Source organism: Lissotriton helveticus, chromosome 9 (genome assembly GCF_964261635.1).
Source record: "Lissotriton helveticus chromosome 9, aLisHel1.1, whole genome shotgun sequence".
Lineage (NCBI taxonomy): Eukaryota > Metazoa > Chordata > Amphibia > Caudata > Salamandridae > Lissotriton > Lissotriton helveticus.
The window spans coordinates 547,018,050-547,036,658 of record NC_136070.1 but is presented as its reverse complement, the minus strand read 5'-3'; the positions used below and the strand labels follow the sequence as shown (position 1 = coordinate 547,036,658).

The window sequence follows — 18,609 nt, the reverse complement described above, 5'->3', positions numbered from 1 at the left end:
CCTTTGGGGACCTCTAGACCTAGACCCCTTTTATTCTCAGAAAAATTGTCAACTTCCTAATTTCATGAATTGTCACCCAGACCCACAAGCTTGGTCGACATATGCTTTTCTTCAGGACTGGTCCCTTTCCCACCATTATACTTTTTCCACTTTGCTGTTCTTCCCAGGGTCCTCTCTTCACGGGGTGGTTCTAATTACACACCCTGGCCCCTTTGGTTTGGTTTCCCAATATCTTGGAACTGACGACAGAGTCACTTGTATGAGACCCAGAAGGTTGCCCGCACTACCTTATATTAAAAGGGCATCTTCAGGCTTGGAGAATTTCTGGAGATCCTGAAGATAGTAGGAACCTTCGGGAATCACTGCAGATATGATTGGCTAATTTTGGGCTGCAGGAACTGGAAATGCCTGCTCTGCTTCCACGGCGACCCATTTTCTTTTAACTATCTTCTCTAAAGGCCTCTCTTACAGAATTATTAACGCCACTCACTCTACTATTGCTGCTTACCTTCCCCGCTTCAACTAAGTTTCCTTGGGTAGGGACCATATGATCTGCCATCTCATGAGGAGCTTCAGCCCTAAAAGACCTCCTCTTCTCAGATATTTTTCCACATGCAACGTCTCCATTATTCTCTCATTTGTTCCATCTAATTTCCAAATTCCTCACTCTCCTTTTGAGATTTATCTTTTAAACTTATATTCTTGTGCCTTTTTTCTTGTAGAAGGGTCTGAGACGTCAGAGCTCTATGCTGCACTTACACCTTATTGTGCTTCATTTTACATTTAAGCTTGCACCAAGATGGACTCCTGATTCATCCTCTATCCTTATTTCCAGTCCTCTCCATCTTTTTGTGTTGTCAACTGTCGTCAACAGTAGATTTCTCGTACTTCTTCTCTTTGTTCTTCACTCCAGTTAGCACTGTATTTTAGGAGCCTCCAAGCCGGTCTCTTACTCCACAATGGCCCGCTGTTTGAAGAATACAATGGTATCCACTATGATGGATACTTCCAATTTTTGTGCTCATTTCACTCTTGGAGCCAAGACTTTAAAGGTCTTGTCTTGTGCAGAGATCTTCAGAACCGTATACCTTAAGCCAGCCAGACAAAAGGCATGAGTCCTTTCTATGCTTTATACTTGAAAATTGTGCCTAGCTATACTGAAGCAGAAATCTAAAATTGTATTTAAAACAAAGAGGCAAATATAATGTACCTCCCATCCTTGAGCCATTACAGGGTTTAATGGAAGACGGAAGAAAATAAACTAGAAATAAATATTTTTATCAACCTATACAAAGAAGGGAATCAAAATAAGCAAGTACAGCACCATTTTCATGTTTGTTTGCTGGAGGCAGAAAAGTTCTGAATTACCTTCTCATAACCGTTCAATGAAACAATGAGAAAACAAAGATGCTTGATGCAGGCACCTTCTATATGTCGTAACTGCTGCCAAATGCACACAGACACATGGAAATCTAGGACATGATTTTACTACAAGCAAAAAAAGGCAAGTTTTCAGCAAGCGCAGAATATTTTTTTCTGTTTAAGATTGTGAATCTTAATGTTGGGTGATGCTACAGCCACCAAAAATATATTCTGCATTCCTCAGTAATTTTAATTTGGAGATACGCAAGCTGGTCAGGAGCCAAGCTGTCAGGTGGAATGTATCTGTAATGGGATGACATACCGTGCCTTTGTTTTAGGTCAGAATAGTTGGGTGAATACAAAGGTTGGAAGCTTTGGCTCCTGAGTGTTTTGGGGATGCGGGTACCACAACCGCATAACTTATACCGGGGCCATAAGTATCCTGTACAGTTCCTTCATCATCTTGCACAATTCTCTAATTTTCAATGGCGACTGGTGGAAAGTGTATGCTTATATATCGTTCCACAGAATTAAAACACTTCCCTATTGCTGCTTTGGCGCTGCAAAATGCAAAAAAAGCTGTTGCAAATAAGTGTAGCATAAATCCTTGTAGTGGGTTTAGTTTCTCTGGCAGTTATTAGGCTTAGAGCGAGATGTGGTTGCCCGAGGCCCATCCTCAAATACTGTTTGGTGATGTTTAAGCCTGACATCAAGTTGCCTATTCTGATTTAACCCTTGCGTGCTGCCGTTGGCTGATGGGAGCACTATCTCCCTAGTGCTGCCGGAGCCCTGCCCACCCTTTAGAACACCCGCGGCGGAAAAACCGCAGCGGTTAAGGCGTTAACTGCAGATTCATGCATAGGGGGGTGAAAACTTGCAGCACTAAAAGAATCACACTGAGCTCAAGGGCATAGACATTGAGACTCTTTTCTTGAAAGGACCATATAGTTAATTGACTGTGAAGAGCAACCCAGTCCTCTAAGGAAAGGTCTGTGGTGAGCATGATGAATGGCTTTGCTTTCTGTAAAGCTCCATCCTGTGGCAGTGCTCACCTGTCGGTGTCAACTGTCAAGACAGTTTTTCAATCAGTTTCACTGGCAAATTGCAGAGAAAGTTGCAAGAAAAGAGGGCCTGGAAGAAATCGGACTGAACTAAACTGCTTGCGACTGAATTATGAAGTTTTTACATTTATTTCTGTGACGGGTAAACCTTTCCTGCTGCTATCCCGCTCCCTCTTCCTATCCCCAGGCCTGAAGCTCAGATCTTGTGCTGACCTTAAAGATGACTTTTCCAGTGTTGGTCCAAGCTTTGGTTTCAAAGTCCAAGTAGCAATGGTGGATTTCTGGACTGCTTGGATGGACAAGACTTTCAGAAACCAATCGTCCCAAAATGGAAACATCCAATTGTTTTGTATAGCAGTTGACTTTATATAGAGCTTTATGTCCCCCAAAGAGGAGACAAAGTACTTTGACATAAGCGCAGCTTACTACTTCGTAGGTTGTGCTTGGCTGGAAGGGCGTGAGTTTGTAGTGTGACCTGAACTTGAAGTGTGAGTGTTGTGGGTGATGACCAGAGTTACACTCCTACTGTTTAATGTTGCTTAACATGGGCATGTAGTGGTTTGGAAGAGGGAAGAGGTGTGGTGCAGCAGCCAGGGCATGTGACTCTGGAACACGAGGGCTCGCGGTTCGATCCCCGGCGCCAGGTTAGCCCAGCACCTTGTGACTCTGGGCAATATCTCGCTTAATCTTCCTGACGGCCTGAGCGCCGGGACACCTCGCCTAAGGTAACTGCGCACTTTACAAATGCTGGTATTATTATTATTATTATTATTATTAAAAGGCATGAACGACAGGATGCTTAAATCATTAAGGTGTTGCAGTAAGCGGTTGGAATGATGCAGGAATACAAGTATGGTTTATTTGGTGAGTAGCTTCTATGAACCTGCCGCTGCGATTATTCGCAGAGCACAGAGAAGAACAGTGAGTGATACCTGTGCATACAGACATGCCTACCTTCCTTAGGACAGATTTGGCTTCAATTCTAGTGCCATCCATACCAGTCTTGTGCTGATGAATTGCTCCATCTCTTTGTCAGTGCAATTCATAATTTGTTGGGAAGAGCCAGGTTTATATTGACGTCCTGAATTCCAGTGGCCTTCGATGTTTGTCTTCTTGGGAGTTTCGTAATTTTGCTGACTGTAAGAGGAAGGCGGTCCATAAATGTGTGCCTTCTTGAATGGAGGGACTGAAAACTGGGCTTCCAGTCAAGGTTTAAGGATTATGTTTTGATTGTCTTTGCATTTTTTCGTCAATGAAAGTTCACCCAGTGTTATGATTAGTGCAAGGCGCATTGCAGAGTGCCTTAAAGGTGGAACACCAGCCCACAGGTAGCGTGTGAAGTGCTTGGAGGTCTGGTGTAATGTAGACACACATTCAAAGGTGAAGGAGTTGTCTGAGTGTATCCTTCCAGATTCTTGATAGCTTTGTAGCAGGCACAGCAACGCCCTAGAGAAGAGTCTATCTGCGTAGCTAGACAAAACAAACAAAGGAGAATTTAAGAGGTAGCCTCTGTGTGAAACCTCACTGTATGAAACAGTCCTTAACAGATGGACATCCACTGGTGCGAAGCACTTGGTAAATACTGGTGGTGCAGATTGAAGTCCAACTGGTAGCTCTGTGATGGCCGTTCATACAAAAACTTTTGTACTTTCTGAACTTTGGCAGGATTAAGCACGAATGTAGCTGGTTTTTATAGATATTCTATGGCTCTTTTGAGCATGACAAAGCAGATTTTGTCTTCCTTTTCGGCGTGTACGTGCCGAGTTGCTGAGCTGGGGTGGGCCCAGTACTTTTAATGTTCCGGTACACACCGGTACTAAGTACCACCACTTCTACATTTTCTGCCTTTGAGTACAGGAACTTTTTGTTGCCTCAAAGAGAGTACCGGTACTTATGGGGCAGCAAGGCACATCGGTGCAATTTGGCATGTAAAGAAAGAAGCGTGACACAGATGTGAGTGGTCTGTTTTCGTGAAGCACTACAGTGCTAATTTCCCTTTACAATCTGCTAATTGAGCAACGCCCATATGTATTCAATCAGAGCAGGCAGCGGTTTGGAAAGGGCCTGAGTCACACTGTGATTATTGACACAGTGTTCACTCAGGCTCTGTGGAGACAATTACACTGTAGGTGTGCGAAAAGAGCCTGCTAAGAGGCACATCTCCTGACTCGGGAAACCTAAGAGTAGGCTTCCTGCTGGCATAGCAAAGTAGGGTAGCACTTGATTGGAGCCAGATCGTGGAGAAAGGTGGTGATGATAACGCTGTAGCACAGCAGTGGGGGTATCGGGGAATCAAGGTGTAGTAATGTGGACATCAGAATATGCGTTTCTAAAACACATGAACTAAATACCCTGTCTGAGTGCACAAGTGCTTCTATGTCCCTGTGCATGTTATTGTAGGAGTGAGTGTTGCCTGCAGTGTGCATATCTGCACACCAAATAACCCCCAATCAAGTTGAATGTGTGCCTCTGGCCCCAGCCCTCAGCACTGTCTGTAGCCCCTCCCCCATAGCCCTGGCTACCTAATCCCGCCCCCTAGTCCACATCTCAGGAGAGTACCTGTACTTATTTTTTTCCATTTAAACCACTGGGTGGGGCCAGTCTGGTGCTTGAGGATTTATTCTTCTTTTATAAAACTCTAAGGTGTACCCTGATAGAACTACATAGAGCACATACTGGTCTGTGTGGGTTAGCTTTCTAGTCTTTGTGTTCGCGGAAGCCCCCACGCCATCAGGGATGTGGCAAAAATGTCCGCATGGATAGAAAACAAAGGGTCATTTTTCAATGTCTAGCGATTTGAACAAGCAGGATTCTTTCCTTTTGCTTGAACAGGTTTAAATTAATTGGTGTATATTACATAATTGTGTATTCCTAACAGGAAGTCGAATGCAGGTTTTATTGCAGGTAAGGTAGCTGCTAGGAAAGACAGACTGCAGTCTGATCTCGAGCCATGAAATGAGTAGCCTATTTTGTTCCGGATTGAGGTGAAGGACGGGCAGTCTTAGTTTTTGCTTTAACGTTCTCTAAAGCTTCGTCAACATGAATGGGCATATCACTGACCTAAGTTTGTAACTCTGGGCCGAAAGATGTATTCTTTAATCAACCCTAGAGGAGACTGGAGACGCATTAGGTAACTGGTGAAACCCTGATGAGGAAATGACCTTTGCGGTCTCAATTCCTGCTGTTGAGGACAGCTTACCCTCTCACAACAAGCATTTGCAATGCAATAGGTCTCGCATTGGGACATTTTGAGCTATTGGTATTGTAAAGGAATTTTTTTTATTTCTGTGTTGGTTTTGAAAATAGCTAAATTAATAGCTTTGCCATTTACAATGCCAATAGTTATAACTTTCGCAAATGCGACACCTATAGCATTTGTAATGCAATATGTGTTGTATTTACGTGACTTAGATGTATTGCTATTACAAATAACAATGGCTTTTCATTTTTTTAAATTAATACTTAAATAAAAGTTATTGTAATTTATAATAGCAATAGCTTAAACTTTTGTAAATAACTTTTGTGAAGATTTTGTTAAGTGTATTTTATTGTGACGAAAATCCAAGAACAGAAGTTAAATATTAACATCTTTTTGTGACATTTGCAATAAAGTTTGAGACATTGAGAGAACATATTTGAACCAGTTGTTGAATGGTTGCACAGATTGATGCTGTGGTGCCCCTGAGTGGTGGTGCTGAGTGAGTGCGATAGATAGAGTGAGGGCGATAGATAGATAGAGTGAGGGCGATAGATAGATAGAGTGAGGGCGATAGATAGATAGAGTGAGGGCGATAGATAGATAGAGTGAGGGCGATAGATAGATAGAGTGAGGGCGATAGATGGATAGAGTGAGATAGATAGATAGATAGATAGATAGATAGATAGATAGATAGTGCCTATAAATAAACCCATCAAAAACAAACACCTAATAAACAAAAATGCCTGATTATTGAAAAGGAATAGACCAAGATATTAGATTTGTGCAAATACAATTAAAAAGAAGCAAGAAAGTGAAGGGGCAGGAGAGAGTGAGACGGAAATAGAGGAAGAGTGGAGAGGCCAAGACAGTGAAGGGGCAGGAGAGAGCAAGACAGAAATAGAGGAAGAGTGGAGAGGCCACGACAGTGAAGGGGCAGGAGAGAGTGAGACAGAAATAGAGGAAGAGTGGAGAGGCCAAGACAGTGAAGGGGCAGGAGAAAGTGAGACAGAAATAGAGGAAGAGTGGAGAGGCCAAGACAGTGACGGAGCAGGAGAGAGTGAGATGGAAACAGAGGAAGAGTGTAGGGGTCAAGACAGTGAAGGGGCAGGCGAGAGTGAGACGGAAACTGAGGATGAGTGGAGAGGCCAAGACAGTGAAGGGGCAGGAGAGAGTGAGGCGGAAACTGAGGAAGAGTGGAGAGGCCAAGACAGTGAAGGGACAGGAGAGAGTGAGACAGAAATAGAGGAAGAGTGGAGAGGCCAAGACAGTGAAGGGGCAGGAGAGAGTGAGACAGAAATAGAGGAAGAGTGGAGAGGCCAACACAGTGAAGGGGTAGGAGAGAGTGAGACAGAAACGAAAGGCACATGGCGAATTGCGAACAAATGTGAACATTAACAAAGCAAAAATACAACAAAGCAAGGCGAAGTTGTGGTGTGCATGGACCTACACTGCATGCAGCTCTGCCACACCCAGGAATACCCTCGCCCAAAGAACAAACTGCAGGAAGAAGCTGCCTCAGCCATGTCTGGAGGATGTAAGAAGGGGTCGACAGAAGGCCATTCCTGGCGAGGCAGCCATTGTTCCAGTGTCGTCCCCTTTACATGGTCAGTAGGAGCAAGTGGGAGGAGGGAGTGGGAGGGGGGTGTGAGATAGATCAAAGCCAAAAACAAGCTCTTGGCATTGCTGTGGGGAGGGGGGGGGGGGCGGGAGCGCATGGCAATGAAGTCTGATGGCGGGGGCGGGGGAGCAGCTTGGGAGGCATATGGAGGGGGTGTCAGGGCTGAAAGGTTCTGCCGCAATGCCTTCGTCCTTGCGTGGGAAGGAAACAAAGTCTGTAGTTGTGGAAGAATATGGTGGGGTTCGGCAGATGGCGCAGGGCTGGCTGACACTGGAGGGGGTACAGGGACAGCTGGGGATTGAAGAAGAGCGACCTCGTGAGATACGCAGGAGGGTATGTGGCAGTAGGAGGAAGCGCTCGCCTGTGTGTAGAGTGTGTTTGCGAGCAAGAGCGAGATGGAAGGAAGAGAGTGCTTGTAAAATATGAGATTTTGCATGATTAACCTGGTAAGATAAGACCTAAATAAAAACAGAAACTACTAAATAAAAGTAAAAAAAATAAAATAAAAACTTACTGTCCTTCACCCCTGTTCACGTGTTTTTTTTAGAGTTGTCCGCCAGCTGTACCTTCACTCTAAGCACAGAAGTAGGCACCTGCTTTGGCCTGGGGGGGGCCTACTTAGTGCAGGATGATTGGGAATCACTTAAGTTGGTGCCTAAGTGTGCCATGGGGTACTTCTGGGTACACACTGAATCGGAGCATACGAATGCTTTTTGAAGCATGTCAAAAATTGCAATGACAATGAAGTCTAAATTCGTTTTCCAAGTGAATAATTATTTAAACACCACTTTAAAAAAAAAAACTAAACGCTACCTTTTCCAGCCACAAAACAAAATAACCCCACGAATCCGGTTGTAAATGAAGGGTGTGTCTGCAAGTGGCTGTTTTGAAAACAAGGGAGTTTAACATTGCGGTTTAGGAAGGCGGCATACGCCAGTGCTGCATGACATAAGCAGTGCTCGTAAAGGAATTAAAAAAACGGGTGGAAAGCAACGTTAACAAAAAAAGAAGCTGTGCGCTTGTAAAGGAATAATAAAAAAAAGCTCTTGGAATTGCTGTGGGGGGGGGGGGGGCGGGAGCGCACTGCAATGAAGTCTGATGGCGGGCGGCGTGGGAGCAGCTTGGGAGGCAGCATTCCATTGCGGTGCGAGGCTGATGGGTTTGTGCACGCGCGTTTCAAACGAGTGCATCACATGAACTGCTCGTAATCCGTGCTTGTTCAAGAGTTTGTTTCACCTTCTATACTCTCGCAGAAGCAACGCATGCACGTTGGCTTCAGCGAGACCTAAAAATGACAGTCTGCACCTTTATTTCTCAAGAATTAAATCTATAAAAGGAGAAACATCCTCGCACATCAGCAAAGGCATTAGACCAAGAGAGTATTTTGAAGGAAAACTTCCCCCTCTCCCAGAAAAATCCCTATCTTGCCCAGACAGTCTATGTGGAGGAAACACTCCACAAAAAAGGATTTACAGTTGAAGCATAGAAACAGTACCTTTTTGTTTGAAAGAGCTCAAACTACTATGTTGTCACAAAACACAGAAAAGGCACTACAGTATCTCTCCTAGCATGGCTTACACAAAAGGTGATGGGAGAAATGCTAACCACTGGCAATCGCTCCGGCAGCATTCGAACCCACTGATCTTTTGTCCACTTTGTCACCTCAGATTAGACCCAGAAATATGCAAATCAATCCTGGCCCAGCTCCAATAGGAACAGTCCAGCCTGAACTTCCAAGCCAGGTCCTGTGTGGTTAATGACGCCGTAAAAGGCCACCATTGTCAAACTTTTTATATTAATATGCAGGAAGGCAGGGGTCATTCTAAAAGTTTCTAAATATAGAAGAAAAAGGAATCCAAGGCTGGCTCACTCAATATTCCAAAGTTCTGTTTAGATTTATTTCAGGAAATTAGAAATTTAAACATAAGAGACAGAGGCATAATCCTGCATTGCACTATGGATGATTCAGTTATAGTTCATTGTCCCAGCCCCAAGGAGTGTCTCACCTGGCCCGGGAACAGGGAGAACTCCTTCAGCTCAGACAGGTCTACTGGCACCTGCATGCCTGAAGAGTGTTCCTGGTCCCCCTCCAAGACTACAGACTTGGCATTCAGCTTTCCATTGCTGTCGCAACCGATCTGTCCCAGCAGCGTGACAGGTTCCTGTGGAGCAAACAGGGAGAGGTATCTTAGCTGAAGCGTCACAGGAAGAAACTTGGACATATTAAGGACAGCAAACAATATCACACTATAGTTCTTTGGCCTTCTTTAGTGTCCTCTGGTGACTCCTAGGAATAAACTGCATGAACTCGACAACCTCACTCCAACATACAGTAACATTGACAGTTGTTTCAAAGCGCATAGGATTAGCAAGGTCAGGATAGTTCAAATATATTAAGATGGCTAAGAGAGGGTTTTAGAATTTGATTAAGCTTTTTTTCTCGTATTTACCCGTTCGCTCTGTATGATTTAGCATATTAGGTATTCGCAATGCATGTACTAAGGGTGGTGAATATTTCTAATGTATAGACGGGTCCTATATTGAGATAGAAATTGAAAATTGCCAAAATATTGCATTGATAATAAATTAACTTGTATTTCAGACCAGCAGAGAGAGCTGGAAGGTGAAAGGGTATACCCAGGTACTTTATTATTCAGAATACACTAGCTACATTTCCCAACTTAGACATTGCTTAGATACATTTTAACTGTGTATGGTTAATAAATGATTTCGTGGCAAGGGCTATTTGCTGCTGCACATCGTATTTTGTTGCTCTCTTTAAAATATTTTAATGATTGCATGAAATCTGCATTAAATGATGAAGACTTTCCAGAAACTAATCCCTCACCCACAGCAATTTCTGCAGGGTGCTATCTCAGGAACCTCCTCTTATGCTGCATACCCCACAGCTGCCTCAACCATCCATGGCACCGCCTTAGGAACCATGTGCCCCACCTACGACGCCACACCATGTACGTCCCATTATGGTGGATATGGGTCAGGAAGTCCAGCAGGACACAGATTAGGACACTGAAGAAGATGGAAGGTCCAGAATAGCAGCCAGAGGAGGAGGGTGAGCACCAGGATGAACAGTTAAGGGAATTTTGTCTACCCAAGAAGGGGAGAAAACTGCTCAGCAGACAGATTCACCCAGATGACATCGCCCACTTCCATGCTTTGTTGCTCTTATCTTTTTTTCGACTGGTACTGAAACTCAGAGCGCGAAGGTTTTCAACCTTTCCAACAACATGTCTCAAGGCTTAGTAAATTAGCCACAAACAAGTCACTAATGTGTCTGAAGTCGTTTTGCATAGGCCTCATTACCTTTAGTAGACTACTGATGTAGCCAATCCAGCCGGTGCTAGATGTCCAGTGGCAGCAGTTCTGTAGTTCATGGAACAGTGTGGTGAAAATATCACCTCATGCAGGCTCCACTATGGTGGATGTTTTAGACACCACTAAGCACGCCTCTGCTTCCAACCTGAGGAAGACCGGAGAGCTAAAAAAATGTTACCTTATTGCTGAAGGTTGGGTGGTTTCAGATGAGGTGACGTACTATAAATAAGAATTGTTGTTGGACCTATGGCCATTTTAGCACCATTTACTGCTGTAAAAAACATACTAGTGATTCTCAGCCAAACGACGGGAAATATTCAAGCATGTGAATCTATGAAAGATGCCATTGCTGGAGAACTGGAGTTACAGGTAAATTATTTCTTGCAAGTGATGTGGCTAATGCGGACTGCTGTGATCCTCCCTATCTAATGGCTCAGAGCTCCACACAACCTCATATTGGAAATTGCCATGGGGCAGCTAAACCATCCTGAATTGATGTATACTTGTGGCTTGCCTTATATCCTACATTATAGAGATGCTGCTGGGAGTGTCAGTCCACTTCACAAGCAGATCTTGCTGGGATGAATCCAAATCAGGCTGCATGTCAAAAGACAACATTTTACCTCTTTTTAAGGCTTCTGGCTTGAAAGCTATAGATGACAATGACACACAGCAAACAGAACATGCAAAATTGTTCACCTGCCAATTCACACAAACCCCAATTATAAATGACAAAACCTTTAACAATGTTATTTTCAGCGACTTCATAACTGCACCCATGTATAGGATAAAGCACACATTGGCATTAAAAAGAAATCATTTGTAAACATGTGCTGTCCACTAATTAAAGTGGGCACCTTGCACCAGTCCAAACAACCCTTAGGGTGATTTAAGAGGTCAAAGATAACCTTAGAAATCTATCCAAGTGGTATCCGTGGAGAGCAGCCTTCAGGCTTAGCCTTGAAGGAATGTTAGGCAGCTTGTTTTACCAGAATGCAAACGTATTCTATTGGTTAAATGAAAGGAACACCACACATTAGTTAGAAGAAAATATATTTATTACTATAACAAGTTAAATACCTCACAGTATCTGCTACACACAGATAAACACAAAGCACATAATACTGTAGCACAGAAACAATCGTAAGTAGCACTAGTACACAGTGAGCTCCAGGGGGAGACCAAACCATATACTAATATTAGTGGAATAAGAACCACGACTCGAGTCAAGACAATGTCTAGAGAGTGTAGAATCGCTGGACTATGCACAGGGACACCACGTGTGCCCCAGAGGCAGACTTTCAGGCACTTTGGAAGTGCCCCTACCCAACCTCAATACACTAAATCCAGTCTGGGAGCTGGTCACACCTCCGTGTGACAGGATGCCTATTGTCCTGCCTTCCCCTGCTCGAGCTTGGCTCAGCAACAGGAGGGCAGAAATATGTCTCTGGTCGGTGCAACCGTTTTGCGCTGCCCGGGTCGAGAAAGCTGGTACCGATAAACCAGTGACCCCGCGAAGCTCGCTTCAGAAGGGCGGAATCATACCTCCCACACCGGTTACCAGTGTAGAGGTATGATTCGAAGGTGTATGATACCAAACTCGGGATGTTTCGTTTCAGCTGTTTTCGAGGTAGCATTTACCGTAAGGATATAATGCACCTCTACCTATATATCTGGCTGTGTCACAGACAACCCGGGAGAATGGTCTCCAAAGGGTTCAGAGGGGCTCTGCTCATGCAGGAGCACCCCCTCATGTAAAACCCATTACCCTGCCTTCAGGATTGTCAAGGCCTGCTATAGGGGTGACTTACACGTTTTAAGTGTAGTGACCTATAGCTATAGGAAACCTATATCTAAAGTAAGTGGTGCAAGCACCAGCGTACACAGGCTGCAATGGCAGGCCTGTAGTTCCATTTTGCATGACTCTTATGGGTGGCATAATACATGCTTCTGCCCATGGGAGGCCTCTGGGGTACCTATGACCTGGGTACATGTGTACCATACACTAGGGACTGACAAGGGTACCCCAGTATCCAATCTGGAGTGTATCCAAGTACATAACACAACCAATTTAGGGAGAAAGCAGATAGACTGGGGTCCTGATTAGCAGGATCCCAGTCAGACTTGTCAAAAACCAGCAAGAAGTGGGGGTAACTTTGCAGTCAGATTCTACCTTCCTACAACATGCTTATGAAAAAAGCAACAGTTCAGTTTGTTTGTGGAGAGTGAGGCAAAGAGAAAGACCGAGGACTGAATGCTATAGAGAGGAAGGACATATGGCCTCAAACTATCCAGGTACTGAATAGGCAGAGGTCACCATATACTATTAGAAACATCATAATTCCCTCTCTGCCCGAGACAAGAGAACTGAATGAACATGGAGCCAGGGGGTAATGCTCACTCTTGGAACAATCCATCCTGAATCAATGGACTGAGCAGTCAACCGAGAGACTCTACATGTGACTTTAATTTGATGTCGCATTATATAAGCAACAAGGTCATATTCACAGATCTCGCTGGCAATGATGGTTTCTGCAAGCACTGGGGAAAGAGCGAGGCAAAGACTAGACGCAAACAATGATGAGCATTCTCACCTGGGCAGGCATGGATACTGCGGAGAACTCTTCAATGTGGAAATGATCCTTCAAGTCAGTGCCGAGGTCCTCAATTTTAGCAGACAAAACTGGAGACAAAGCAAAGCAACACATAAGGATTAACCTGTCAATTTCAATATCTCACATATTTACTAGTTTTATTAATCAAGGTGTTTCCAAAAGGTCAATCTCGAGCTACCAGTGGCTCTCAGGTTGCCTCTGAGTAGCTCATACACAATAATTAGCCATCAGCTGGTTTGACAATATGCAGCTGCCCAAATGCAATGACAGGCTTATGCCCCACTGTGCCTCACTTGTTTCCTTTCTCCTTTCTTCCTCTACTTCTTTCCCTTTTCTTTGCTTTCTCTCTATTCTGTTTCTGTTACTCGTTTTTCTTGCTCTCTTTCAGTCCCCCAATCCATTATCTCCTTTCCAGTTTTTCTCTTTCTTTCACAATTTGCTTTTGCTTTACTGGTCTTTTCTTTATCTTCTTTCTTTCTTTCTCGTCTTTATATGACTTATCTTTTTTCTTCCTCTTTCCTTCTCGACTTGTACTTTACTTGCTCTCCTTTTCTTTTGCATTTGCTTCTGACTTGCTCTTTCCTTGCTCCTATCTTTTCCTACCACTTTCTTTTTCTTCTCTTCTACTTGCACTTGTTTTATTTTCCTTTATTCCTTCTTTCTCCTTTGCTTAGCTTCCATTTCTTTTTCTTCCTTTCTTTTTCTTTATTACTTCTGTTGTTTTGCCTTCTCTCATGTATTTTGTCTTATCGTCTCCTTTTTGTTTCTGCTTCTATTGTCTTTATGCTTCTTCCTCATTTTGCTTTCTTGTTCTCACTTTGTCTTTCTCCTTCTCATACTCAACATCTCTCCTAACCTTTATCTCTATCCCTTGCTTTCTCTCTGCTTTTATCTTATTGTATATTTTTTCTTTCACTGGCTCGCTCTCTACATTTATTTCTTCCTCTACTTACATGTGTTCTTTCATTGTCTTTTGTTTCCTGTCTCTACTCCATTCTTCCTCAAATTTCTTTTTTTTCCACGTCTTCTCCTTTTGTATTTTCCCTCTCCTTTTCTCTTCCATTCTTTCCCTCCTCCCTGGCTTCTTAAAGCAATCTCTTTGTGAATTCATTTGTGTCATTATTGAGGATGATCACTGAAGAGCTATGCTTACTTGCAGATACCCATGAAGTTGGAATGGGCCTCACAAAATGTATTTGTGCTAATGGGGCCCTAACTCTCAAAATGAGAGCAGTCTCATTTATTGCAGTGTGATTCAAACTACTGATAAAATGTATCCTTGGGGTCTCCACAAGTTAACATTTGCTGTGGAGCTAGTGGTGCATGAACGTAATATGTTCACTAGAGTAGGACTAGGATACTTTACCGGCACTGATTGTAATTTGTACCTTATGTACCCTAATAAAGCACCCTTATTTTAGGTTGTAGCTCAGAGGGGGTTTCAATGACCAGAAGTAGCTCTCACTACAGAAAAGGTTGGAGACCCCTGCATTAGCCTTTACAAGGGTCTTCATTAAATCTTAGGTTCAATAAAGGTGTTTTGTACTATTGTTTGTGCTACATCAAAGCTATGGAATTTCACTAAAGAACATTTAGAAATTGGGTCTCTTGTTAACAGAGTAGGGACCAGAATCCTAGTCAGGGTAAGCTAAATACACATTATAACCTGTACTCACCCTGTGGTAGCTTGGCACAGAGCAGTCAGGCTTATACAAAGAGGCAATGTGTAAAGTATTTGTGCAACACACACACAGTAACACAATGAGAACGCCACAAAACTACTCTACACAGTGTTAATAAAATAGATACATTTATGAGCAGTACAATACCAAAATGCCAAACATTCAATAAGTAGAAACAGAGTTATGCATTTTTAAAGATTAAACAAATTATAGTGCTTAGAATCATAAAGCACCAAAGGGAACTTTGGGTCACGCTAGACCGGGGTAAATCCAAAGTTCAGGCTGACCGCGATGAACGGCAGGGCGGCTACAGGACTCATGCAGGCCTTGCTGAAAAAGAACCATGGATGGATGAATCGTCGACACTGAGATCTGGATGGAAGGAGCAGAGGAGGCGATGCCTCTTCGTTGATCTCTTGGATGTACGAGACATTGCCGTTTTGATCTGCACAGTCTGTGAAGTCTCGTCGACAAACCCCTAGGTGAATCAGACGATGCGTCATTGTCGAGCTGAGCAGTCTGTTGAATTGATGTAGTTGAGCAGCAATTGCGTCGGCGTAGAAGGAGATGCATCGGTTCTGATCGCTGCAAAGTCGTTGATGCGTGGATTCTGCTGGGTCAGAACAGGAAAAGGCAATTCCAAGGGTCCAGTACAGGATTGGCACTACATGGCAAAGCAGGACTCACAGATGTCACAGAACAGGTGCTTTTACAGGGCTGTACAAAGTCTTTGATGGCCCTAAGACTGCAGAACAGGGGGCAAATCAGCAAACCCTTGGAGTCCCTCTGGGTTCAAGTGAGATGGGTTCAGTCCTTTCCTCAGCAGGGCAGATGGTAGCATGCAGCTGGCATCTGGCAGCACATCAGAGCAGAAAAGCAGTTCTTCCAGAGCAGCAGTCCAGCAGAGTGGCAGACCTTGTAGCAGCACAACAGCCCTTCTCGGCAGGGTTCTTCACAGACCAAGTAGTGTACTTGTCTTGGTAGGGTTAGAGACCAGGTACTTATACCCAGTTTTGCCTCTGAAGAGGGGGTGACTTCAAAGAAGGGTCTTTGAAGTGCACAGAGGTCCTTTCGTCCCAGCCCTAGCTCTAAACTATCAGTAAGGGATATAACCCCTTTGTGTGGGGACAAGACACTGCCTATTCAGTTGTGTCAGCTCCTCCCACCTTCTGGCCCAGGAAATCATCAGAATGCAGATGAGTGCTCAGACGCACCAACCTACCTGTGTTTGTGGCTGTCTAGAGGGAATGCACAGAGTGAAGCTGTCACCCACCTCAGGCTGCAGGCACATAGAGAAGTAAGAGCAGAGCAATGCCACTACAGAAATGTGGCATTTCTAAAATATTAATGTTAAATCCAACTTTACCAGAAAAGAGGATTAATCACTACCATTCAAAAGATATAAAACATGATGCAACTACTCCTTTCTAATCTGGAATTACAGCTTAAAAGTGTATTAAGGAATTTCCAAGATTAACCTGTGAGAGTAGGTCTCACAGTAGGGAAAAACAAGTTTAGAGATTTGTCACTACCAGGACATTCAAAAGTTACAAGTACGTGTTCTACCTTTTACTTACACAGCCCTTACTTACATAGCCCTATGGGCTACCTAGGACCTACCTTAGGGGTGACGTATGTGTAATAAAAAGGGAATATAAGGCTTGGCAAAGGGTTTTTAATGCCAAGTCAAATTGGTAGTAACCTGCACACATAGGTACAGCAGTAGCAGGCCTGAGACATGTTTAAATGCTACTTGTGTGGGCGGCTGCTGTAAAGTGCCCACTTTTTGCTGCTAGATGCTGTGGCTATTGATCTGAAAGTGTGCGGAGTCCTGCTAACCAGGCCCATACCAGTGTTCTTTTCCTCAAACTGTAAATGTGAATTGGTACACAGAATTGCCAAAGTACTGTTACAAACCTGTAAGGCCCTAGTATATGGTACCCGTGGTACCCAGGGCATGGATGCAAAAGGAGTACCATGGCTGCAGCACTTATTGTGCCACCTGAGTGATCAGAGTAAAATTGAAGTCTGCAGGTCTACCACGTCAGCTCTTTGCCTCGCTACCAGGACTTAGAGAAGGGGTACTGAGAGAGTACCCGGGTTACAATCATTGTGCATTGTGATAGTATTACATGGAAAGGCACCCCTGACATACTACATAATAGTGTCTCCTTGCAACATTGGCACAATCAGTGCTGCAGGCCCACTAGAAGCATTTAATTTACAGGACCTTGGTATATGGTATACCACTTTACAAGGGACTTACAAGTAAATTAAACATGCCAAACAGGTGTAAATCAATTATATCACGTTTAGAGGAGAGAGCACATACACTTCAGCACTAGTTGACAGTGGTACAGTGCTCAGAGTCCTAAAGCCAACAAAACTAATTCAGCAAAAAGGAGGTGAAGGCAAAAGGTTTGGGATGATCCTTCAGAGAGGGCCACTTTCCAACAAGAACCTATGTAGCGTAAAGGTAGGTGATTTCATGATAATGGGAGCTCAAAGAATAAAATAGTTACATAAGGCAGAGAAAAATAAACATTTAACTGATTGATAGTGTGATACAGGATTCGAACCATACAAGTAGTCAATATACCAAACAATTTACTCGTTAGGGATATTTTGTACAGAGCAAAAGATTTTGCTGTAATTTTAGACAAGTAAAATGAATGTAGCCACAATTCTGGGCCCCAAAGAAACTTCTTCAACCACTGCATTCAAAAGTAATCTCATTCAGTGAGAATACTTTGACAAAAAAGTTCAATTTGATTGGATTTAGCGAGAGAGATTATGAATTATGAGGCAAGTGGCTACCACATGAAGGAAGCTGAGTAAACAGCATGGCTCAAAGACGGATATTGCCATGTATGCACAATACACTTCAAATCAGTTTTCCCTTACTTTTTTCAGTGTTGACTTTGCTTGCCTAATTCTTTGCGTGTTAGCCGGCACATGGTACCATGTCTATACATAATAATGGGGAAGGGTAGAGACCACCAACAGCCAATAAAGTGATTTTTAAGACAAGTTTGTACATCAGTTTATGTTTCATCTATATCTTGATAACTGGATTTTACCTCATTGCACCCAGTGCAGACAATGAAGCATTTAGTGAAAGCGATATACATCATATTGCAGTAATTAAGGTGCCCAAAATTCAGTCAGCTCCTCTTTGTGTATTTGAAGGACTGACTCGATATTGACTGGATATTGCAGAGCAAGAAGAGTTGAAACATGTAATTATTGTGTTTATGTTTAGGGAAAAGGGCGTGTTTCAGAGTTTACCCTCTATGAGGGGATTTCCATTATTCTTTGCATCAAATAGCACCCCTAAATATGGGAAGACAAACTTTGCCAAAGGGTGTTACCAGGCACTTTAAAGGTTTTAGAGCTGGTATGACGCGAGCCAACAACCATAACATGTGACTTAAAAAAATTAACAGGAAAGTCCAAACTCCCCATGGACTGGACTTGTCCAGGAGTAAGTCTAGATACCTGGCCATACCAGCCATGAGGACCACATCATCGGCATTTAACAGCACGGGAAGGGATCCGGTACCCACCTTCGGGCAATCCGCTTTAGCAGACATAAGGACAAGCTCTAGCCCATTACATAAAGGCTGGACAAAAATGACGCAAGATACTCTAATGGGCTTTGTTTCAACCCCCTTCAGCCCTTAGCTTAGTATTCAGCCATGATGTGAGACATTATCAGTTGCATTTCCCATTGCAC

The 18,609-nt window shown here is 43.5% G+C and overlaps 1 protein-coding gene across 1 annotated transcript in view; it reads right to left on the bottom strand.

Annotated features, from left to right (window-relative positions):
* POLA2 (DNA polymerase alpha 2, accessory subunit) overlaps window positions 1-18,609 on the bottom strand; it is a 273,226-nt gene that overhangs the window by 175,284 nt on the left and 79,333 nt on the right. Inside the window, exons 7-8 of the mRNA XM_078660428.1 lie at window positions 13,171-13,259; window positions 9,247-9,402 (exon numbers count right to left, since the gene is read on the bottom strand). Of these exons, the coding sequence (XP_078516554.1) occupies window positions 9,247-9,402; window positions 13,171-13,259 (245 nt within the window). The remainder of the gene's footprint in view (window positions 1-9,246; window positions 9,403-13,170; window positions 13,260-18,609) is intronic.